Source organism: Juglans regia, chromosome 4 (genome assembly GCF_001411555.2).
Source record: "Juglans regia cultivar Chandler chromosome 4, Walnut 2.0, whole genome shotgun sequence".
Lineage (NCBI taxonomy): Eukaryota > Viridiplantae > Streptophyta > Magnoliopsida > Fagales > Juglandaceae > Juglans > Juglans regia.
Genome location: NC_049904.1, coordinates 31,921,409 through 31,946,133, shown reverse-complemented (window position 1 = coordinate 31,946,133; position 24,725 = coordinate 31,921,409). Strand labels below are relative to the sequence as shown.

Sequence of the window (24,725 nt, the reverse complement as noted above, 5' to 3'; positions counted from 1 at the left end):
AATTTTAGCTAAAAAGGACACTCCCTATAATTTTATCCTAAATTTTATTTATTTTTAAAAAACCTTCTACATCTCATTCCCTATCCTTTCTCTATTCTATTAAAATAATATTCTTCTATTATTACTTTATTACTTTTTTCTCTCACTTCCATTTTCAAACTTCACTACTTAATATTTTTTCTTATGTTTTGAACTATTATTATAGTGAATATTTTAAATAAAAATTTAAATTATTTTTTTAAGGATTTAATAATATTTTTAAAATTATTATTTTTATATTTTAGTAATTATTTAAATTATTTTTAAAAATATTATTTAAAAGTATAATAAATATGAGTATAAGAGAAAATGTAGTTGATTGAAAAAAGAATTTATTTTATTTATTTGAATAAAATATTAATAAAAAATAATTTAGGGAATTACTGTTCATTTCTTAAATCAAAATCTTAAAATAGGGAATGGGATGAGAGAGGATTTTTGAGCTTTTTCCTAAAATTTTTCTTATAATTTAAGAATAATAGTAGTATAGGGAATGGGATGGAGATGATCTTAGGTCTTGAAAGTTGAAACTCAAATACGAGAACGACCAGACGGTGACAGTGTGGCACCGACGAGAAATTCGAAGATTCGAATTGAGAGAATGAACGACAGGTGTACTCACACGCGATAGGGACACGACACGTGTGATGGAGCTAACATGATAAATTTTGGCCCTTGCGTGGTACAAAAGGGCAAATAGAAGAATAAAATCTCTACAATTTCTTAACCCTCCATATTTTACATTATTTTTAATTTTTATTATTTTTTTCTTTTATCAAATATTTATTATATGAATAATGAATAGAAAATTTAAAATAATTTAAAAATAATAAACTCAAAAAATTTAAAAATTTAAAAAATTTAAAAAATATATAAAATGTAGAGTGTGGTGGAAGTTATGAAGCAAAACTCCAAATAAAAATAATCACAATTTGGCATTGGGTTAAATGCATTGCACCTCCTACTATTTCAAGGGAAGAGTTTTTGGTTCTAAAGCTGTTAAATCATAACTTATTTTAAAAGTTTAAATAAATAAAGAGAGATAGATTTTATTATTTATTTTATATCTTAACACTCACCCTCATGTGTGGGTTAAACTCTCTATCAATAAATGACCAAATACATAGAATATTTAATTAAATGAGATAGAATGTAGAAAGATTTGAATTCAAGATTCTGCTCTGATATCATGTGAAATCATTACTTATTCTAAAAATTTAAATTAATAGAAATAAGTAGATTTTATTATTTATTTTATATTTTAACAAAAGCCGAAGAATTCTTCCATAAGCTTGGTTGACATGGATTTCAAAAAAGTACTAAATAAGTATTATTTTCATCTTTAATATTATTATTTTTATCACATTGATTAATTTATTACATTTAAAGTAATTTTTTATTCAAATTATTGACCTGTAAAATTATTTATAATAAATAAATTATTTTTACAAATTCTAAATAGACAAGTCTCATACAAACCATTATAAAAAAGTAGATCTCACTTTAAAAAAATATAAAATAAATTATTTTTTATTAGTGAGATCAAATTTTTATAAATAATTTATATGATATTTATCTATTTAAGGCTTTACCTAACATTACCATTTAAAACATGACACGTTCATCAGTATGATAGAAGACCAACTACTGGTTTTTAACATTGTTGAAACATGCCAAATTCACGTCACCCTCAAGCTTTAGAACCGGTCAAACTATTTGCTTGCTTGAACAGAAGTTCTATGGTATGCATGATTTGTGTTTTTTATGTGATCATGAAAAACATGATTCTCGATTTTATGCTTTCCAGACAAATTTTCCGTCAATGTTATTTCACTTTCAAATGTGTTGATCGTGATGAATGCTGATGCATTATAACATGCCACGTACAACTAATATTACGTACAGAACATATATACATGTTATTATGTTCTATTTGATTTTTGCTTGGCAGGAAACATAACATGTCTATGATATTATGGTATGAATTAAAGTACATTTCTTACGATCATAACATGTTTTTTATGTAGTGGAATTTGAATGACCATGTTTGATGATCATGATTTGTATGTATGTCACTACAAGAAAAATATTTATTTGTGACCAGTTATTTTCAATAAAAATGATTATTTTTTGTCAAGATGAATATGTTATTATCGTAAATAATCTGTCGCAACTTCATTTGTTTTGTTATTCTCAATCTTTTGCTGACAATTTATGTTGGAGAAAATGTAATTAATTGTGTGTGAATGATAGAATCATGTTTAGGACTGTTCATCCGGATTTCGGGCCGGACTAGAAAAAAAACCGACCCGGATGAATAGCCTTAATCATGTTAGTGAAACAACCACATGATGGTGTGTAAAGTTGTAAACACCATGCACGTGCGTGGCCAACTATGACGGTACATGTGCTAGGTGGCCAAACATGCGTATGAGAAGGCATTGAGGCAGTCAACCAAACAAGACAATATCAAATCTGCCCTAGGGCTAGCTATACGGTGGCCGACGGTGACTATCATCGGCAACTTGTTAGGCGGCTTGATTTGAGTTGTCTATAAAGGTGGGCGACATCAACTACACTCATAGGTAACTCGATCATGGAGTGAAAATAAGAAAGAATATTAAGACGAGGAATACAAATATTTTTAAGTGAGCTATTATTATTCGTTGTATGTTTGAAAATGAAATTACGAGAAAAATAAAGAGAAAACAGTAATGCTTTGCCAAACATGCACGTAAAGCAACTCATTGGAGGAAACATTGAAGGGCATCTATACGTTAAGAAAAAAAAGAATGGCATATTAGTATATTATGGATGGGATCTAACATAAGAATAAACTAATGCATGACATGGCTGCTTGGGTATAATAGATAGCTTAGAAAATCTATGCATATATTCTATTCAGTAGCGTTTGCCTTTTGATTTTAGAAAGGGAATCGAACCTCGTGGCAAGGGACAGTACAGATCAGCCCCCCTTGTTTGTTGGCTGATTGCTTGGATGGGAGCGGGCAATGGCCCCAAACTTTTTAAGTTAAATCGTTTAGAGAAATTGTATTTTTAGTCGTAGAATACGCAATTTTTTAGCACTTTTTTTTTAAAAAAAAAAATGTAAGTAAGTATGATATTTATATTAAAAAAATTAATTTTTTAATGATAAACTTTACTTTTTAAAAAAAAAATCATGTGACACTTACACAATCTATAATTATATTTAATATTACTCTTTATGTTAAATTACATATTAGTATCTAATTTTGGATAAGTACACAATTATTGTGGTGTATTTATAATCTTAGATGGCTAAATTTAATAAGTAGAATAATTTGAATTTGAGTCTTTCAATTATTTGAATGATAAATTAAATTTTGATTTTTGCACTAAATTCATATTAGATTTTAACCCGTCAAAATCGTATATTTCAAATTACATTATAAATAGATAGATTTAGAATAACCCTTCAAATTTATTGATTTGAAAACCAAAACCAAATCTATTGATTTGAAATCCAAATCCAAATCTAAATTATTTTATTTAAATAAAGTCTTGGGGAATTTTTAAGATTTAATGGATAAGGTATATGCCATTGAATATAACCTTGAAAAGAATGAACAAGAAAAAAACAAAAAAAAGAATGGTTGCAATTGGATTTAAATTGATGACAACAGGTTAGATGGATTTGATAAAGAATAATTATTCTCATCAGCCATCTTACACCTCACGTCTTATAAAAAATACTCTACATTTTATAAATAAAAAATTTATTAAATATAGAATATAAAAATAAATAATAATTGATATATAGCAAAATCCTTTTATAAATATTAGTGATACTATATACTCCCGATTGAATGCTTTTTAATTTTGTATTGTCTTGAAAATGGATGTGACATTACTAATATACTAAACAACTTGGAAGTATCCTAGAGCCACTCGCGCTTATGAAAGGACACATCTTTGCCCCACTTGACGACAGGGGCAAAGATGTGGGAGGCAACTGGGTCCATGCCTTTTTTAATATTACAGAACTTTATAAAAAATTACATCCTACATATACAAAAACTGTCACTATGTTGAGATACTTTAATTGCTATTATTGCAAATTTCACTCCAAAACAAGGAAAAATAAAGTTATTTCGATTAAATAGGTTTAAGTGTTCTCGAGTCACCAATTATAAATTAACAGGTGGGTTACCAAATTTATCAGAATTTTTTTACTTAAAAGTCGGTACGCAAAACATACGCTTCATTTTATTGACATAACAATATTTGATTTATATTTTGTAATATATTTTAATTTTAATTTTTTTGACAAATTAAATCTTGCCATATCAATAAAATAAAGAGTGTGTTTTGCATATCTACTTTCAAATATAATTTTTCATTTTATTATGATGAATATAAGATATTGTTTCGATGTATTTAAAGTGATTGTCCAATTTAAATAGTAGATTTACATGAAATAGTAAAGACTATAAAAAGAGTACTCGATGACTGGTATTGATTCTATTGAATATTTGAAAAGTGTCAATTTGAAACTAATGATACGTGCGAATTTTGGGAAAGTTTGGAGCTTTCTAACATATGAGAAAACTGAATGTCGAGAGCTCATAAACAAACAAAATATGTAAAAAGGTTGCAAAGGTGGAAGATGGATTGATCATTCTCTTTAGGTGTACAGAGCCACTGCTCCAGAACTTGTACATTGCGCAGGCTTTAGTTCCTCTGGGCCGGCCCATTGAGTTCTAGACGAGTGCAAGTCGCCAAGTACAGTGTAAACCCAATAAAATGCTTTTCCTGCAGAAAAGAGACCATTTTGCAGGCCTACAAATATTGGGTCATACTCTCAGCTTGACGGGCTGAATTTTGTCTAAACACGCAGAAAATGTGGACTATTGAAATCTGATTTAACATATCAAATCACATAGAATGGACGATGGTAGGTTAGCAGAATACAAGTCTCACTGTCTATCTCTAAAATTACGTCAATTTATAAATTTATTTTTATAAAAAAAAAATTATAGCTAAATCATTTCTCTTTTGTAAAAAGTTTGCTAGCCTTTATTACCAAACAATAAGATAAACTAGCTAACATGTCACTCTCAATGCTAGATTTGATCCACGATGATCATGAATCATGATATCCAACCAAACCCAATATCATGATTATTAGTAAATTCTCACACACGCAAATAGCAATTAATACCCACGTACACGCCCCTTAATTTGTACCCTAAAGTCGGTGCCACTAATTAGCAAATTCACCACCACATATACCTCACACTTCCATTACATCACAAAGATAGCTCCAAAATAATCAACACTCCCAAATGTCACTCCTCGATTGGACACCAAAACCTTATCAAGAAAATGACATAATATATATATATATATATATTATATAAATCCTTTTCAAAAATCTCGCCATCGATCTCATGAAAAGATAATTAATAGTGGATTATTGTCATTGATTAATATTAACTAACCACGTGAGACGTGGGCATCTTGAAAACTTAAGATTAATGTGTTAGTGAAACCGTACACGTGGCCACCTGTCGATTGTATTACGTCAGCACTTGCATGGATTGAAAATACGTGGCTTTTTTGGTGGGGTCATCAGCGAGACGATTTATGCCACGCGTTGTTTATCAACAGGAAGTTGATTGCTACTGTACGACGCGTGTGCAATGAAACGACTAGTCCACCCGCACTTATCTATTTTTGGTGGCCCCCGTCCGTCCCCAACAAAAAACAAAAAAAGAAATTCCTTGGCCGACACTTGATTTGCATTGCTGCCACTCAATCTCAACCTATTTTAACTTTCACACCAACACGTTCTGTATTTCTACATGTGGCCAATATTTTCAGTTTCTGATACGTACCCATCCTTGTTTTTATGAAATTTTTATTGGAAATTAAACACCAATAGGGTCAGTTGCGCGCGCACGTGAATTTTGTGCGGGAGGGGATCATGTATGCGATGGCTAGGGTGGAAGTGAAGAGGTTCTACATACAGCGGGTAATAGAAGAAATAACTGAAAAACATGGGCTTAAAACTTTAATTTGATCTCGATTTATAGCATCTCTAGACTTAGTAATTTGCATTTTAGTCCTCTTGAATTCTTCTTCCTTACGTGTGTGGCCAATATTTCTTTCTCCCATTTCTGAGACCATCCATAATCACATACTTGAGGTCTTTAATTACTTCTCCTCCATCAATTAAACTACTTCTGCAGTTTCCTCGCCATTCTATTCCAACAGTACTAATATTCTTTCTACCCATATACACTCAAAGATTAAGCTATGCTTAATGATCAGACGGCTAGTACCAGCCATGGAGATCACAACCTCATGCAGGAGGACGAACAAATCCGGGACATATACGCTCTCACCCCACCTCACCCTCCTCCGGTGAATCGTGGCCATCGAAGAGAAGCTTGGGAAACTAGCAGCCATAGATCCTCGTCTTTGTCGACGGCAAGCGAAGGTGCTACAAGTGAAAACTTCACAAGCATGAGCAGAGAATTCAGTGCCTTAGTGCTTGCAGGGTCTGTTATTGATCACAACAATGGTACGAGTTATGAAAACGAAGGCACAAACATTAATGGGAACAACAACTTGGGGAGGATTGGAGAGGAAGATGACATGCCGGGGGAGGAGACGAATCCATTGGCTATTGTACCGGATAATTATAACCCGTTGATGAACCCGATTCCATCTCCGAGGCGAGGAGGGCATCCTGGCGGTTCTGGGTCTTCAAATAGTAATACCACGACTACAAGCAGCAGCAGTAGTGGTCAGAGTGAGATTTCAGTGCATAGTGTGAAGAAAGAGGAGGTGGAATCGAAGATATCGGCATGGCAGAACGCGAAGATTGCAAAGCTTAATAACAGGTTTAAGAGGGACGATGCGATTATTAACGGGTGGGAAAGTGAGCAGGTTCAAAAAGCTTCATCCTGGATGAAGAAAGTTGAGGTACGTAAATTTTGATCAGTACTACTACTACTACTACTACTGTAGATTGAATTGATCTGTTCATAGTAATTTATCAGACCTCGTATCAAACTCGTGTAGTTTTTTGGAGCATGATGCAATATCTTAAAAACTAGCTAGCTAGATGAAAAGGTATTAACTAATATAGAATAGTAATAAAAAGTAAGTAAAAGTTAATAATAAAATAATGTAGAGATCAGGAGATTAAAGATTTCAATATCCTTTTATTGTTGGAAACCTTAAAAAAAAAGAGAGAGAATTTTGCAGGATTTAATGGACTTCTTCAGGAATTTAAGAATTCTTTTCATCTCATAATTGAAATGAATTAGTTAGTTCTTGAAACAGTGCTATCCGTACGTATAAAATTCAAGTCGAATGCATGCAGTGTTCTGTTAATTAATTACATATAGCGAATAAATTTCACTTGTACGTGTAGAGGAAACTAGAGGCGAAAAGAGCAAGAGCTCTGGAAAAGATGCAGAATGATGTAGCAAACGCTAGAAGAAAAGCAGAAGAGAGAAGGGCATCGGCTGAGGCTAAGAGAGGAACCAAAGTGGCCAGGATTCTTGAAGTAGCCAACTTGATGAGAGCTGTTGGAAGACCTCCTGTAAAACGGTCTTTCTTCTAATCATCATCGTCATCTGCATGCATCACTGATCTTTCCCATCCAAACAAACCAAAAGATCATCGATGGATACGGTAATTTATTTATGAACTACCCCACAATCAGTACTGGTAGTACTACTGTGGCAGCAACAAGTAAATAAACATTTCGGGTGTTTAATTCCTTTTTTGAGTGTTTGAACTTTGAAGTGTATTGCATGAATTCTTGGAATGGCTTGTAAGTGATGATTATTAGGGGGGGAAAACAAAAAAGGAAAGAAAGAAAAACAAAACCTATTTGTTATTGTACAGTAATATTGCTTGTTTTTCATGGTATGGCTATAAAGAGTACTACTTGGTGCTAATTATTAAGAGCCATGAGTTTTTTCTGAGCAGATAGAACGTTTTCTTTTGTATCTGTTTCGAGTAATGTTATATATAATTGTGATCTTTGTAGAGTGTATAAGAGTCATATAGTTATTTTAAAAAAAAATAAAATTTATTATTAAAAAATTAATTTTTTTTATATAAATTTTATATTTATTTATTTTTTAAAAAATAATTACAAAACGTTTACACAATCACAATTCCATATATAATTTCTCATACTATGGATCATTCTCCAGTACTCATCGAAGATTCCTACCGATCCTCCCGTGACGTGCAATCCTCTTATTCTTTTATGCTTTTTTTATATATATTTTTAATTCCATTAATTTATTTTATTTTTTTTTAAAAAGTCACAACATCAGTTCAATCATTAAAAAAAACAAACAATCGAGATTATAATCGAAATCCATTGTAAGAGCAGCTTTTTCCATATATATTGCCATATTGGTGTTGATGCTGAGTGCTTTACGAGTGAGTGGAATTCCAAATTGGCATTCCAAATCTTCTGCCAGAGAGTACTTTCACTAGCTCTGAAATGAACGTATAATTTGATCGGGAAGTGAGCATCATCAATCAGACCCTAGCTAGCTTGATTTGAATATGTTAAGGTGATGCTACAGTCACCGTTCTTCTTTCCCCATTTTACTTTCCGCTTGACGTCGCCTGCTATTTTTTTTTTTTTTTCATTTTTACTTCTTTTTTTTTTCTTCCGACGTCGTCTTTCAGAATTCTCGTTCCATTTCGTCTTTTTTAATTTTTTCTTTCTTTCATTTTTGCTTTTTTTTTTCTTTTCTTTCCAAGTCGTCTTTCCCATCTCATTTCGTATTCTCCATTTCATTTCGTCTTCCCAAATCTTCATTCCATTTTATCTCTCTGCATTTTTTTTTCCTATAATTTTGCTTTTCATTTTTTTTTCCTTTCCCATTCCGTCTTCCTCCTCCAATCCATTTTGTCATCAATGGTTGTATGACCTTAAGAGAAAAAAAAATAAAAAGGAAAAAACGCATAGTCCCGTTGCATATCGATCAAAGGATAGCATGAAATCATCCATATGTCGTTGAAACAGAACAAGATAGCACAAAAGCATAACACATGAAATTTATGTTTAGAAAATTTTTTCTTTTCCACAATACCCGTCCAGCAATTATCAAAACTAAAGCATGTATATCTTTTAGAATTAGAAAATCAAAAGAGAAAAATGGAGTCTGCAGTGAAAATACAAATCCATTAAGAAATTGAAAGAAAACCCATGAAGGAGGCATGCATTTATGTCCTAAAGATCATGTACAGCTGAAATGAAAACAAAAAAGGACAGATAGAAGATAATTAGAGTATCAATTGGATGATAGTATCTAAGGAGATCTGAAAGAGAATGAATAAAAATAAGAAATAAATTATAAAAGAAGAGTGAGGGAAGTAGTTAGGAAACAGTAGCACAGTACAAGTTGAAGGAGGTGATGAGAGAAAGAGAAAGATGATTGGCGAGTATGGAGAAGATAAAATGAAATGAGGAAGACGACGTGGAAAGAAAAATTAAAGGGAAGCAAAAATGAAAAAAAAAAAAAATGCCACGTCAAGCTTGTAGCAAAAATGAGAAAGGGGAACTATTCATCTAGCATTTTCCATATGTTAATGGCATAGAAATATATCCCTAAAGCATTTTCCATATGTTAATGGCATATAAATATATCCATAAAGATTCGGTGAAAAAAGAAAAAGAAAGTCACCGAAAGCTAGCTAGCCATCAGAGGTGTCTTACTTGATCCAATAGACTTTATTTATTTAAATAATAAATCAAAAGCACGTACTTTAATTTTATGCCTTGACAAACAGCCAAAGATAAAAGAGGAAACAAATAGTTATTTTAAACAGTAAAATGCATGTTTACTTTCGCCAATGTTGGACCTCGATCGGCTCACATATTGTACGTTCTAGCTAGGGAACATGTCCCACGGATTGGACTTTTAATAAATGATTGTATAAAAATTGTAAAATAGAATTGTACATGTTGTTGAAGTCTGATTGCTGTGACAACTCGACTTGATGATCTGATCCAACAATGAGACTTATGATTTTGGAGTAGATTTTTAATGAGACTTGTGCCATAGAGCGTAGGTTTGGGCTGATAGGTTCAAGCCGAAGTGAAGATCGGACAAAGAGTTTGTTTGACAATGAGCTTGAGCGAAAGTAAAACAGAGAATTTGTTCGACACTGAGCTTGAGCGAAGGCTAGACATAAAGTTTACTCGATGCGCGCTTAACACGCCGCTATAACAAATATCATAAAAAAATAAAAATTAAGATTTTCACCGTATAATCCTATAAATATGATTATTTTGTACAGTATGACCGTTTTGAATAGTAAAACATCTCTCCAAAAGTATACTTATGTAATTCTTCAACATAATAAAATTTCCTGCAGCTCCCTCCATAGAATAGGTACTTTGTCGATTTACGTAAATTTATATCATGTGATTGATTGCTTAATTATTTTTAATTTACTTTTATTTTATTACCATCTTCTTTCAGAACATGTGTATCATTACTCAAAAGAAAAGTGATGGACGGCTGAAATGGGGCACAATATTGGTGAGCAAATATTGAAAAGGTACTGTGGCCAGAATATTAGATATTCAAAGCTGATATTTCTCAACGTCTTGATCACACATGTTATTTTGGAAATTGAAAAATCTGAATTTTTTATTATATTTTATATACAAAATTTTAAAAAATTATAATAATAAAATAAAATAAAATAAAATATTTTTACTATTCAACCGAGACTTGATTAACCCGAGAGAGAGGGAGACTACATTTGTCATTTGCATGAAACCCTGTCCGTCCGGTCAAGCCCATAGTATTGGATGCCAGCAATCACGGAAGCCATGTTAAGATCATGGTGAGGCTGAGCCTGGCCCAACCTAAAGTGGCCACCAATCAATCATTTTGCAGGCTTTTGTTACACTCTTTTGTTACTTTTAGCATACAGGGCACATTTCTGTCCTTCGAAGGCACCTTATTTACAATTATTTACACCACTCTATTTTAAATTAGTGATTTTTTTTTCTTTTTTATAAAATATTTATAAAAATAATATTATTTTATAAAAATATCTTCAATTTAAAACTTGATTATATAAAGAATTATAAAAAATATTATACCTATATCATTAGTCTAACTAAAAAGCATTATTTGTATAAAGAATTCTACCATATATGAATAGCATGGTGGAATTCGTGTTAGAAACGATTAGAGAAAAAATTAAGTAAAAAGAAAATCAATCACATGATATACAAGATTTATATAGTTTGACAATGTGCTTATATTCGGAGATTTGTAGATGATTTTGTTCAAATGAAAAACAAAGATAGTGTGGCCGTATAAAGACTTATGCCCGTTTGGATAGTGAGATGAGATGAAATGGTTTTAAATGAATTTAATAAAATATTATTAAGATATTATTTTTTAATATTATTATTATTTTTAAATTTAAAAAAATTAAATTATTTATTATATTTTATATGAAAATTTAAAAAAATTATAATGATTAGATGATATGAATTTAGTTGAATTTCAATTTTCCAATCCAAATCGAGACTTAATATACAAAATAACAACGAATTATTGTGAAATCAAATCATCAAATTGAGCCGCATACAAACAGAATCAGGCTCGAGAGAAACAAGTCGAACAACTAGACATGTGGTGTGAGTTTATTCGGATCTTTTTATTTCTCTCAATTATAATTGGACGTGTTTGAATATTCGTTTCGTTATATACTTTCTGGGTTTTGTCTGTGTATTGCCACTCGTTGAGATCTCAATTCCAGGTGGGAGTGGAGTATTGAGTAATTAACATTTTCATATTCTCTTTCATTTGAGCATTTTATAACAAGTGATTCTCAGTCCTTCAGCATTCATATTCATAGAGCTAGACTTCCCTAAGTAACAGCAAAATATTAACCAAAAAAGAGTCGCATCTTGTTCGATTGCATTCGGCAAACTCTTAAAAATATCTTATTTTTGTTCCCTACTCTAAAATATCATTAGAAAATATAATATCGAAATATTTAAAAGGAATGCTGGCAAAAATATTGGGCTCATTTGGATATATAAATCTTCTCAGTTCATCTTATATTATCATTATAATTTTTTTCAATTTTCATATAAAATATAATAAATAATTCAAAATTTTCAAATCATAAAATAATAATAATATTAAAAAAATAATATTAAAATAATATTTTATTCGATTAATTAAAATCATATCATCTCATCTCACTATCCAACGAGTATTGTCGTGGATATTTTTAAAAAATGGATGGCCAAAATAGATAATATAATTTATTTTCACAAAACTTTAAAAAGGGGAAATTAATATGAGTCCTTAGGTTAGGTTTGTGCCTCGTTAAAAAGAGTAATCCATAGCTTTGCAAAAATGTTGTTTTTATCCATGGCTTTTTTAATGGTTGAGCATTTTTTTGTTTGGAAAGTTAGAAGAGATAGTAATTTCAAAACTTCTTATAATTTCATTCTCAAATATCACCTAAATATAAAACATTTTTTTATTTCAAATTTGCAGTTTTTTCATCAAATTATTATAATTTTCTCAAAATTTTAAACAAAATATATAAAAATAAAATAAAATTTTCAAATTTTAAAATAAAACTAATATTAAAAAACTATACATTATAATATTTTTATTCAACTTTCTATCTGGTTTCTCAAAATTCAATGAAATATTTTAATTTAAACTATTTCATTATTATTCATAGAATTATTATACCATCTTATTATCCAAACATGCAAAAGTGTTTTAAATTTAAATAGAATTATCGATATAAAAATTGAAAATCATAAAAACATAAAAATAATGAAAGAACATTAAAAGAGAAAAATAAAATAAAATAAAACATAAGAATTTAAAATATAAAAATAAAGCAAAATATAAATGCAACAAAAATAAAACAGCGTGGATCAAACAGAGCCATACTCAAGTGGAAGTAGGGAGGTAAACAGCGGCCAGCCAGGCCCTTATATTTCCAAGTGCCAAATTCCAATAGCAGCCGTTCATTTCCCAAATCCATTCCTCTCTCCCACTCTTTCTTTCAGCAGCTGAGACCTGACCCTGTGAAAGAGTGAGCGAGTGAGAGAGAAATGGCACTTAGCTTCTTCAACAGCTCGGCCTTCTATACGATGAGCCCTAACCTTCCTAGTCCTACTCCTAGAAGAAGCTTCTTCGCTTCTCCACTCTCTAACCAACTCTCCGGCCTTCGCTTTTCTTCATCTTTTACCTCCAAACGGGCCCTCAATTTCCGTTCCCCTAATACCTCTCACCGACCGATCAGATGCTCGGTTTCTCAAGTTACGGAAACCACCACGTCTGGTAATCCACTTGTCCTCCCGCTTTGCTTTTTTCTGTATCTTTATATATACATATGTTATAGGAGTTTACTTTTGGTCTGTAATGGCAATTTCGTTTGTTTTAGAAATTAGAATCATGATTTGTTGTGAACTTTTGAATTGTGATTGTCAAGAGCATAATTCGCTAAGAGCTTTTTACCATGTCAGTGTGGTAAGCTCACGTCTACCAGGCACCGGGATTAAGAAACAAATTGTCCACAGATGGCCAGTTTCTGGTTCCCTATTCAAAAAGCATTTTTCTGTTTTTGTTGCTGTAAAAATTTACGGTCATTTTTTGCTGAAAGCATTTTTGGTCGACAGGTATTTGATTAATGTACCATTTAGCAGGCTTAGGTAAACCTAACCGTTTCGGATATGCGTCCGTGCGTGTGCGCATTTGCTTAGAGTGTAGGATTTCATTTATGATATATGTGTGTTTGCATCACGTATGCATGTACGTGTGTACTCAAATTTACGTGTCCCATATATATATATATATGTATATATATCTAGTAGCTTGGTTTATTTTAGAAGATAAACATACTTTATTCTTTTGTTGCTTCCTTAGAGAAGAAGAGCCAGTTGAAGAGGAGAAGTGACATTAGGAATATAGCGATTGTAGCTCATGTAGATCACGGAAAGACAACTTTGGTTGATTCTATGTTGAGGCAAGCAAAGGTAATTTCTACAAAGAATTCTCCCCCTGATGATTATTGCCTCCGTGTAAACTGGGTAATGCCACAAGTTGCATTCGCAAATTAAGGGTACATTTTGTTAAGAGAAATTTTGAGAATGATTGAGTAATTTTGAAAACTTCTTTAAGTCGTGTTTATGGGATTTTGTGAAGGTGGATATGAAAATTTGAATAATTTTTTTTTTTATATATTTTTTGTATTGAAGTTAGTAAAAGTTGATATTTTTTTTTTTAAAAGTTGGGAGAATATATTTTTTTAGGCTAGTTTTTTTTTTGTAAAATTTGTTTTAATTTTTGTGTTTTTGACTTTTCGCTGAAATCTAGGCAAATGATTGGATGAAAAGTTGAAATAGAATATTTTTTTTGAGATTCAAAGATGTTTGGATTGAAGTTGAAATGTAAAAAAAAACAATCTTAACCAAACAGGGCCTAACTTTTTTACATTTTTTTTTTAATAAGTAAGAGATAAATATTATATATATGAATGAAATAAGCATAGCCTATGTACACGGGAAGTATACAGAAGAAACACCTAAATACATTCTAAGAGCGATAAATTAAAGACAAAAAATCATGAACATTGTCCCCATGCAATACAATAGCAGAAAACCAACACATTAAAGTTTGCCTAACTTTTTTGCAATTGATGCAAATCAGGTTGACATATGGAATGAAACCTGACTGTTTATAGTTATATTTATTTTTGTTGTCTTTTTAATGTCTCTTTTTGTAATATTGTATGCTTTTTAAGCTTTGGTGCTCAATTACTATGAACCAAAATGTACATTATTTAAACAACTGATGCTAATGCTGGTATTGAGTTGTACAACCTTTCTGGGAGCATACGGGTGAGTTAAAAAATTATATCTAGTCCGAGGAGGGTGCTGACCTTGCTAAGGTCATGAAAAAATTGTTTGTGGGTTTCCGTTAAGTTCAGTTTCCGATACCATTCTTGGCACCCTAGCTTTTGAGATGCTGACTTTGCTGGCTTATAAATGAGAAATCATGGAGTATGCAGAGAGACACATGGATCAGCACCTTGAATGGTTTTGGGATTACCATAGTGTAAGACACTGTGGAACCATTTGAATATATCAAACGCCGTGAAAACCATGGCCGTCACTCGCCACTCATAACTTATAATTGTGAAGTGGTCCGTCAAACCTTTCAACTCACCCCTTTCCCAACGCTAATGAGAAAATAACGAATCTTTCTAATATGCATTTCTGATTCTTCTGTGCAGGTTTTTCGTGACAACCAATTTGTACAGGAAAGGATAATGGACTCTAATGATCTAGAGCGTGAAAGAGGAATTACAATCCTTAGCAAAAATACATCTATCACATATAAAGATGTAAAGATTAACATAATTGATACTCCCGGGCACTCTGACTTTGGAGGGGAAGTGGAACGAATCCTCAATATGGTGGAAGGGGTTCTTCTAGTGGTACTTCTATTTTTTGGAATAATATACAATCTGTTAGGATTTTTATGCCAATGATTATGATTATTGATATTGACTCACTTCTCATGGGTTCGTATATGTAATTGGCTGTTTGTTTTTTTAAATCTCCAGTAGTGGGCTCACTTTCTGGATTGAGGATCATGGAACTGCATTTTTCTATCTTGAACATGCATTTGGATATTGGTGTTTTTACTTTCCATGATGGATCTTATTTTGCTGTTCTTGTTTTGGAATTTGCATTTATTCTTTCTCTAGTCCACACCTTTGGCCATTTCCTATCAACAAATGGATTGAGAAATAACATCTAATTAGGAGTTGGGGAAGAAAAAAATATATACCAATACTAATTATCACACCAAAATATATCAATCTCTCTTCTTATAAATTATCTCTTGGGAGAATTTTTTCTGTGCTTGTAACTTATTTCAATTGGCTTGCCTAGTTATGCTACATATTTAGATAATCTTACTTGGGTATCTCCCCCTTTCATATGATGTTTTACTTTATTGATAGAACTCTCCCTTTCTGTAGGTAGATTCTGTTGAGGGTCCAATGCCTCAAACGAGATTTGTTCTAAAGAAGGCACTAGAATTTGGGCTTGCTGTTGTTGTTGTGGTCAATAAGATTGACAGACCTTCTGCTCGTCCTGAGTTTGTCGTCAATTCGACTTTTGAACTCTTTATTGAACTGAATGCAACAGATGAACAGGTAATTATTTTATATAGTGCGAAGAATCAAATGTGTAATTCACATAAAAAAATTGAGTTAAAACGTTTGTCATTTAAATCTGAAGCCGTAATTGGCACCATACACCGCTTAAATTCTTAATGGATAAACTTGAGGCATCAAAGTAGGTTGGTCCATCTTTATGGTAGGAATTATTGGTTAGTTATGATGGTTAACAAGGATGAGGAAAGTCAGTCTTTGCCTGACTGGATATCTGGATGTCAATTAGGGAACCCCAAAAAACTGCGGTGCTAGACATTTTCTCTTTATAATCACACCTTTTCTGTTAAAGCTATTTGATTCTTGACAAGCATCTGAAGTTTTATTTGTGACTTTCCTTATGTGTGCAGTGTGATTTCCAAGCAATATATGCTAGTGGTATTAAGGGAAAGGCGGGATTATCACCTGAAATTTTGGCGGAAGATCTTGGCCCACTTTTCGAGTCCATAATCAGATGCATACCTGGTCCACACATTGAAAAAGATGGTGCACTGCAAATGCTTGTTAGTGGCTGTTCTTTTATTACTTTCCAAGCTAGCTTTTTCATATGTTGTCTTTCTGGATGTGCCATAGCACCTTCAATTGCTGCAAAATTGCATGATGGCAACTTGTGGGATTCAGGCTGAACATTATTACATGACTACAGTGGTTTATGCATGCTTCATCCAGCATATTAATCCTTTATATCAGCCTGGGACAAGACTAATCAAAGAGATCAGTCTTTAATATTCGAAACCAGTATCAGAAATGATGCTAAGCAATTTTACCTCTGCTGTTCCATTTTATCTGTAGTGTGTCTATCTCACATAAGTCATGGGAGTAGTGGCATGTGGAACAAAGTTAATTCATTAGGAAGAATGAAGACATGTACAGGGTGTTGACCTGCCTTTGTATGCTTTGGTGAAACTGCATTAAAAAAAAAAAAAAAAAAAAAAAACTATCTGATGGCTAATTAGGGTAATTTGGCTGCATCTTTCTCTCTGCTAACATAGTTCTTGCAGCTTGATTGCAAAACTTACTACCAAGCTTTCCTCATCTACTCTGTATCCATAAAAAAATTGTATTCATGCAACAAAAAATAAAAAATAAAAATCTCTGGCCACGCTTTACACTTAAAAGAATTCCTTGTCCAGAAGATTAAAATGATTGGATAATGTTGATAACTCTCAAAGTCAGCTAGAAAGCATTAGATTCGAACATTTCTTTATCTTTAATACGATTGACAAAGAAATTTGACTTATAGAGGTCAGCTTTGTATTTGTTTAATCTTAGATTGAATTTGTTTTAATTTTTTTTTTTTATATGTTCTTATTTTCAACATAATTGTATAAAATATACTTCAAAAATATTTCAGGTTACAAATATTGAGTATGATGAACATAAAGGCCGAATAGCCATTGGACGCTTACATGCTGGAGCTCTGCGTAAAGGATTGGATGTGAGGGTAAGGTTGACTTGAATCAGGAAGGTGGTACATGCTCATTATGAATGTTTAAAACGTGTGGGCTATATCTATGAGTCATTGAGTTCTTCTAGCTTGGTATTTCTCCTGTTGCACGCGGATAAAATCTGCGTTATTGAAGCCAATTGCTTTTACAATAAGCTAATTGGATACTTCTACAGGAAAAGTATCCGGACACTTCTTGCCTGATGGTTTAAATTTCTTTTAGGTATGCACCTCAGAAGATTCATGTAGGTATGCAAGAGTTAGTGAGCTTTTTGTGTATGAGAAATTCAATAGGGTTCCTGCAGATAGTGTGGAAGCTGGCGACATATGTGCAGTCTGTGGGGTTGATGATGTACAGGTAAGGTTATTGTATTGCATGGAATTGACGTTCTAAAATTGATGTTACTTTCTTTTCGCAAACAACATATAGACCTATAACTTCTAAGGTAACTTTCGAGCGAAAAAGTAAGGGAGAGTTTTCATCTTTGGACTTTTTGATTGTCTTGGTGGAATATGTTATAACTGATTTTAATTCTAAATTCAGATTGGCGAGACGATTGCTGATAAATCATCTGGGAAGCCTTTACCTGCCATTAGGGTGGAAGAACCAACTGTCAAAATGGCTTTCTCCATAAATACTTCTTCTTTTGTTGGGCGTGAGGTATGTCTCCACAAATGACAAAACAGTGTTCTTGTCTTTCTTTCTTGACATATCAGCATTTTTTTGTAAGTAATAGAGAACGCATCAGAAGCTTACGAGCCTTGTGTGATGGCATACTTGTAGGCAAGCCAAGCGGCCTATATGCTTAAGTAGCACTTGTGTGTGATAACTGTGCATGCATACGGCCAAGTAAATACTAATTCGATCTTCGGTTGGCATCATGATCTCTTTGCAAAGATCTTGCATTTCATCTTTTTCTTGTTAATGTTGGAGCTTCTATTAGCCTTATGACTCAAAAGTTTGTTTTTTCCATTTCAGGGAAAGTATGTTACAAGTAGAAACTTGAGAGATCGGCTCTACCGTGAGCTCGAGCGTAATTTGGCTATGAGAGTTGATGATGGAGAAACAGCAGATACATTCATTGTTAGTGGTCGTGGTACATTACATATCACCATACTGATAGAAAACATGTAAGTATAATTTTTATAAATTATTTTGGTGCTCATGCATTTTTCATCATATTTATAAATAATCTTTCATTTCAGGCGAAGAGAAGGATACGAATTCATGGTGGGACCCCCCAAAGTTATCAACAAAAAAGTAAATGAAAAGTTGCTGGAACCATATGAGGTGAATTTCTAATTTATATTTTCCTTGTTTCTGGGTTGGGGGGAGGGGGGTTGAGTGGAAAGAGAGGGATAAAAGGAAAGAGGACATTGAATTTTATAATCGAGATGTACAGATTATTTTCAAATATTTATATTAATAAAATGGTATGGATATTCTAGACTCGTGCCATTTTATGTCATCCTTGTGTGTCACATATCATATTTGTTGACACAAGTATGTACTGCTCGTGTATCTTGCACACAGGGTAAGAAAACAGCAAGCGATAAAGACGTGTAGTACTGGTTGTTATGGATAAATCAATAATTAGTTTTTTTAAATGAGGCAATGCTATCTACTTGATAAAAGACCATGTTATCCACTCTTATGAAACTTTTGTTACTGATGTGGATTACTTGCAGATTGCCACAGTGGAGGTACCAAAAGAACACATGGGACCTGTGGTTGAACTTCTTGGCAAAAGGCGTGGACTGATGTTCGATATGGAAGGGGTTGGGTGGGTAAAATTCACCTTTTGCTTTAGGATCATGCTACTGGAACTGATGGTTCCAACCAATGGAATAGACCGATCACTAATGGTCACTTAACCATTAAGAAAAAAAAAGAGCATTGGTCAATTTTATCGGTAGGATGTATCGGTTTGTTTAGCATTTTCCTTTGCTTTATTCCTCTTTTGGTAACTTTTAATCTTTAATTGGAAATTTTCATCTCTGGCTTAAAATGGTTGTAAAGGAACAAAAAAGATGATAACTATTTGCTTTCACGATTGCCTTTAAGGTTTTTAGCAGGTATGGGGCAAAAAGCTTACACTTTATAGAGCTAAGATGGATTATAGCTATATAATTGCATTTTGTATGTAGGGGTCGCATACATTGTGCCCATGTCTATGCTCAATTGCACATATCCATTTACTGCTGTACTATAGTGGTATCAACTATCAACACATGTTCTTGCCATGGCGAGCATGCTATTGATATGCTTTTTTGTTGCTCAACATCTATTGTTGGGATTATTGGGAACAGCTTCAATTCCTAACATGCTGCGGATGAAAAATGGAGATAAAATTAGGATCAGATTTTGTCTGCCTTTCAAGATTATATTAAACAATGCATGCATTCTCACTTCATTTGTGGACTAGATTATTTGTCTGCCTATTAAGATTGTATTAAACAGTGCATGCATGTGCACTACGTCTGTGGACATGATTAATCGCATTCAAATGTTGGTTGCTACATATGTTAGATTTTAAATTTTAATTGTTCATCAATTCCAGCATTATCTTTGGAAGGGCATATATATATTTATATATATCTTGGTAGTGTAGAGCTTTTCCCCTTTTATGGAAAATATCTGCACAGTGGTGTACTAGTTTGCTGCCTTTTTCTCTTATCACGAAAGTTGTGAATGAAAAAGGCTTTTCTTCCCTGAACTTGCACCTTAGTGCTTGTGAAGTTGATCTAATAATCTGGAAATTTGCGTTCTAGGTCGGAAGGAACAACACTACTGAAATATAAAATTCCAACCCGCGGTCTTCTTGGGTTGCGAAATGCAATTTTAACAGCTTCTCGGGGCACGGCAATTCTCAACACCATATTTGATAGCTATGGACCTTGGGCAGGTGATATTACTACCAGGGATCAGGGTTCACTGGTAATTTCTAACTTTTTGATAATGTTTCCTGTATTGCATCCATGAAAAACAGTCACAATGGTGAAGGATTGCAGCTATCATTCTGTTATGATAGTTACAGTTTTATTGGTGATTACTTTTAAACTACATTTTCCTTACAATATCTTATGTGTTTCACTCGCTAAACTCGCATGCATAGGCAACACTCTTGTATAAGTCCCATATACTCAGGCCTTTGTCTATTTATGCTCACTAAAATTTTGTTTATTGATAAAAAAAATGTCTTATGTGTTTCATTGAGGAGAAACATCCTAAGCAGATATGTTGAAATATTAGTAAAGATGAAGTTCATTACTACAATAACCAAGCCTTGTATCCTTGGCTATATTTGTAATGAGGCAATGGTATTCCCCCAAATCTTAGGAAGCTTAATTCACAAGAAACTGATTTTCAGGTTGCCTTTGAGGAGGGAACAACTACTTCTTATGCCCTTTTTAGTTCACAAGAGAGGGGGCAGATGTTTGTTGGTCCTGGGGTGGAGGTTTATAAAGGTCAAATAGTCGGTATTCATCAGCGGCCTGGGGACTTGTCTCTTAATGTCTGCAAGAAAAAGGCTGCAACAAATGTACGCTCCAACAAGGAGCAAACAGGTCAGAAGCATCTCTAGTTCATTAATCTATAGTTTCTCTCTTCAATTGCACTAATTCATGATGGTATTGCTGTTTCCTTTATGAAAAATATAGACCCATATATCTGCAGATGCAAGTCCTTGTTGTCTATTGAATTTAATAGTCTATATTTTCTCCTCATTCAGTGGTTCTTGATACCCCATTGAGTTATAGTCTGGACGACTGCATTGAGTACATTCAAGAAGATGAACTGGTTGAGGTCACTCCGTCAAGTATCCGAATGTGCAAAAATCCCAAAATTACAAAGAAGTCGAGGTAGACATTCGATGTAGATGTCTACCATCTGGATATGCTGTCAAAGCGCCTTTGAAAAACCTATCCCAATTTCATTGAAACCGCATACATTTTGCAATTAGCTATTTCCATCCACACAATCCGACCTCTCCCTCTCCCTCTCCCTCTCCCTCTCCCGTCTTACAGTAGTTTAACTAATTCGAATTGTTGGGAGAAAGGGGTACATGAATTTTTGCTTTCTAGTATGATGACTGTATATAATGTTGCGGTAAATTAATAATTGTACAACAGATGAGGATGCTCAATAGTGAATTATACGAAAGTGCTCATAAACGTCATGAACAGGTCACTTTTTTTGGTGTAATGGGTAATTTAGCCGCATACATGCAAAGAAAAATGTACGTCACTTGCCATTTCTTCTGTTGATTCTGGGTGTTGGCTCATCTCTTATTATACTTCAACATGCGATATATATATATTACATAGATTATTCTGCATTTTTGTCCTCAGAAATATTGTCTCTCCTAAATTCTGCCAAGATCACACTTTTTATATGAGGTTCATTCTAATTTCTAAGTGTTTGCTATTTAGATAGTTGATAAAAAAAAAAAAAAAAAAAAATTTGAAAGTACATCTGTCGTATCATTAGACTCCTATTTCAAACCACCAAGGTGTCTCTGTAAATGAGGATAAAAGATCGACTCTTCCCCTCAGATGCTGCAACAAAAAGTTTACACTTATCTGGAACTTGGGGCATTTGACATTTTTATTTATTGGATGGCGGAAACCCACCAAGGTCAAGGATGATCTAGAACTAGAAGCAGCTCCAAGTCTGAGTAGAAATTTAATTTAAAGTCTGAGGATTAGATTAGCAATAGTTGAAGTTGCCGAGACAATGACATCGACGGACGCCAACATTTTCTCAAGTTTTCAACCGTAAATGATCATGTACCTCGTTTGGAACCCCGGAATTCACAAGGTCCTGACGAATGGTTTGTTTATACAAATCATCTGATGAAATGATGTGTTTGTTAAGAAGAAAACGTCTTCGTCGCTACACAAACTTTACATTCTTCTAGATGGGCATGTGGGACCATCTTCTAGGCCGAGAGCCAAATTGAACCTTACGATGGAATCATTCCAACTTAACTTTTGTAGACTTCTCTTCATCTACTCTTTTGCGTCTCTTTCATTTTGACCTTCTGGAACAATGATTATGTATATGTATGTATAGACAACGAAATTGAAGTCGCTAGCACAAAAAGTAGTATTTGGTGCATTTTGTGTCTAAACAATTCTTGCATTTATACTTATTTATTTATTATTATTCTTTCTTTTGTCGGCTTCTGCAATTCCTTGACCAATTATAGCTAATTCGTGGTTGATGTTCATCGATCGCGTCAATTGACTTTGGATTATGCTAGTGCTCCAATATATCGTTAATTAGCACGTCTTCCATCCTGCTTCATTTCATGTTTAGGTGCGTTACCTTGGGATATTGTACTTAGGGGTTGAGCACGTGGAAGATTCTATAAATACTTACCATTCCATTTGTTGATTATATTAGTCACATAATTTGGTACCAATAGCAATTATGACACATGATTTTAATCCGTCAGTTTGTATAATTAAAGATCATGACCACCCTTGATTGAGAGTACAACAATTACGCAATGATGCCGAGCATGAGCATTAGTCTCGACTCATTCGAGACAAAATAAGAGATTATATATCCACTATTTACTAGAAGATTGATTGCTAATAAAATAAAGATGAATTGATACCATTTTGTTAGCTCTTTATAGAAAAATATATATATATAGTTCGGGGAGAGAGAGTACAAAATTTGGAATATTCGTATAAATAGAAGAAATGAGAAATTATATTTACAGTTTTATAATATGTAAGTTTTTTGTATTTTTAATAAATTATTTTTTTAATAATATATCTCATTTTTTTAATAAAATATATTCTAATAATATTTTATTTAATTTTTTAATTAATCTTAATTTACCTTATTTCATTTATGAAAAAAAAAACGACCTAAATTTATATATGGTATTATAGTATCGAAAATAAATAAATAAATAAATCAAATCTTGACAAGGACTAAAACAAAAAAAACGTATAAAATGAATTACTAATTATAAAATCTATTTGAGAGTGGCTGGCTAACCATATATGACTGAATGATTGACGGAAGGAAGGGATGTTTCGACGGAGTGGATGTTTTTAAAGTTGGTGTGGTATAAGTGACTCACACCGTAAGCAAACAGTTAAGTTTTCAAATCAAACGTTATATTCCCCGTTTTGGAAGTCAAAATTGCCAGAGTTTTGACTCGCCCGCCTTAAAAAATTAAAAATACAACACGTAGGCGGCGCTTTTTCTTTTCATACGTTCACGAAAATGCCCTTTCTCTAATCCTGATCAGGACGCCATCCACTCCAAAGAAGACACGATATTAATGCATAGAAAAATTCTAAATATAAGCTCCACACTTTACACACCCATTTAAAAATATGTAATTTTATTTTTTTATTCTTATATTTTATATTGAATTCAATATAAAATATGAAGATAAAAAAATAAAATTACATATTTTTAAATAGATGTACAAGATGTGAGGCTTCTGTATAGCACAACTCTAATGCATATACGATACTTTCCCCTACGATCAATTATATTTGTATGAGCTCAGAAAAAAGAAAATTGTTATTTCTACAGTACAGGCAGCAGGCATTTTCCCCTTCAGTATTTTTATTTTTCTTCGACAAAAATGCCCTGATAATACAGCCCAGCAACTAGAGAAAGACAAATTTATTTTTAAAAAATTAATATTTACAATCATAAAATACTTAAATATTATATAATTTTTTTTTAAAAAATAAATAAATATAGGAACGGCATAAAAAATTAATTTTTTAATAAAAAATTTTATTTTTTTTAAAACGATTATATAGTATTTACGTACTTTATAATTATACATAACATTACTTAATTTATAATCTAAATCATTAGTTAGAGACTTAAATTATTCTTAGAATAAAGACTTATAATATAATATCTCTAATGTTCGGCTTTAAATAACTGTGATTGTAAATTTGTAATCTAAAATCCATAACTAAAAGC

The 24,725-nt window shown here is 32.5% G+C and overlaps 2 protein-coding genes across 2 annotated transcripts; both read left to right on the top strand.

Moving 5' to 3' along the window:
• The first annotated feature begins 6,193 nt into the window (after window positions 1–6,193).
• On the top strand, window positions 6,194–8,027 carry LOC109022209 (remorin 4.1-like). The gene is made up of 2 exons (XM_019005040.2): window positions 6,194–7,011; window positions 7,466–8,027. Exons 1-2 carry the CDS (start codon window positions 6,340–6,342, stop codon window positions 7,655–7,657), a joined length of 864 nt encoding a protein of 287 aa, XP_018860585.1. The 5' UTR covers window positions 6,194–6,339; the 3' UTR covers window positions 7,658–8,027.
• A 5,039-nt stretch (window positions 8,028–13,066) lies between these two features.
• Window positions 13,067–22,021, top strand: LOC109022203 (putative elongation factor TypA-like SVR3, chloroplastic). The gene is made up of 14 exons (XM_019005028.2): window positions 13,067–13,406; window positions 13,992–14,101; window positions 15,361–15,564; window positions 16,114–16,290; window positions 16,659–16,811; window positions 17,663–17,752; window positions 17,979–18,113; window positions 18,300–18,416; window positions 18,735–18,886; window positions 18,962–19,046; window positions 19,445–19,539; window positions 20,528–20,693; window positions 21,127–21,322; window positions 21,487–22,021. The coding sequence occupies exons 1-14, from the start codon at window positions 13,178–13,180 to the stop codon at window positions 21,618–21,620; spliced, it is 2,043 nt and encodes a 680-aa protein (XP_018860573.1). The 5' UTR covers window positions 13,067–13,177; the 3' UTR covers window positions 21,621–22,021.
• The last annotated feature ends 2,704 nt before the right edge of the window (window positions 22,022–24,725 follow it).

What these genes read in the sequence shown, in the direction of transcription:
- LOC109022209 (XM_019005040.2), top strand. Translation starts at nt 6,340, where the DNA reads ATGCTTAATGATCAGACGGCTAGTACCAGCCATGGAGATCACAACCTC. An exon ending in CCTGGATGAAGAAAGTTGAG is followed by an intron (nt 7,012 to 7,465) that starts GTACGTAAATTT and finishes TTGTACGTGTAG; the next exon opens with AGGAAACTAGAGGCGAAAAG.
- LOC109022203 (XM_019005028.2), top strand. Translation starts at nt 13,178, where the DNA reads ATGGCACTTAGCTTCTTCAACAGCTCGGCCTTCTATACGATGAGCCCT. An exon ending in ACCATACTGATAGAAAACAT is followed by an intron (nt 18,887 to 18,961) that starts GTAAGTATAATT and finishes CTTTCATTTCAG; the next exon opens with GCGAAGAGAAGGATACGAAT. An exon ending in CTCCAACAAGGAGCAAACAG is followed by an intron (nt 21,323 to 21,486) that starts GTCAGAAGCATC and finishes CTCCTCATTCAG; the next exon opens with TGGTTCTTGATACCCCATTG.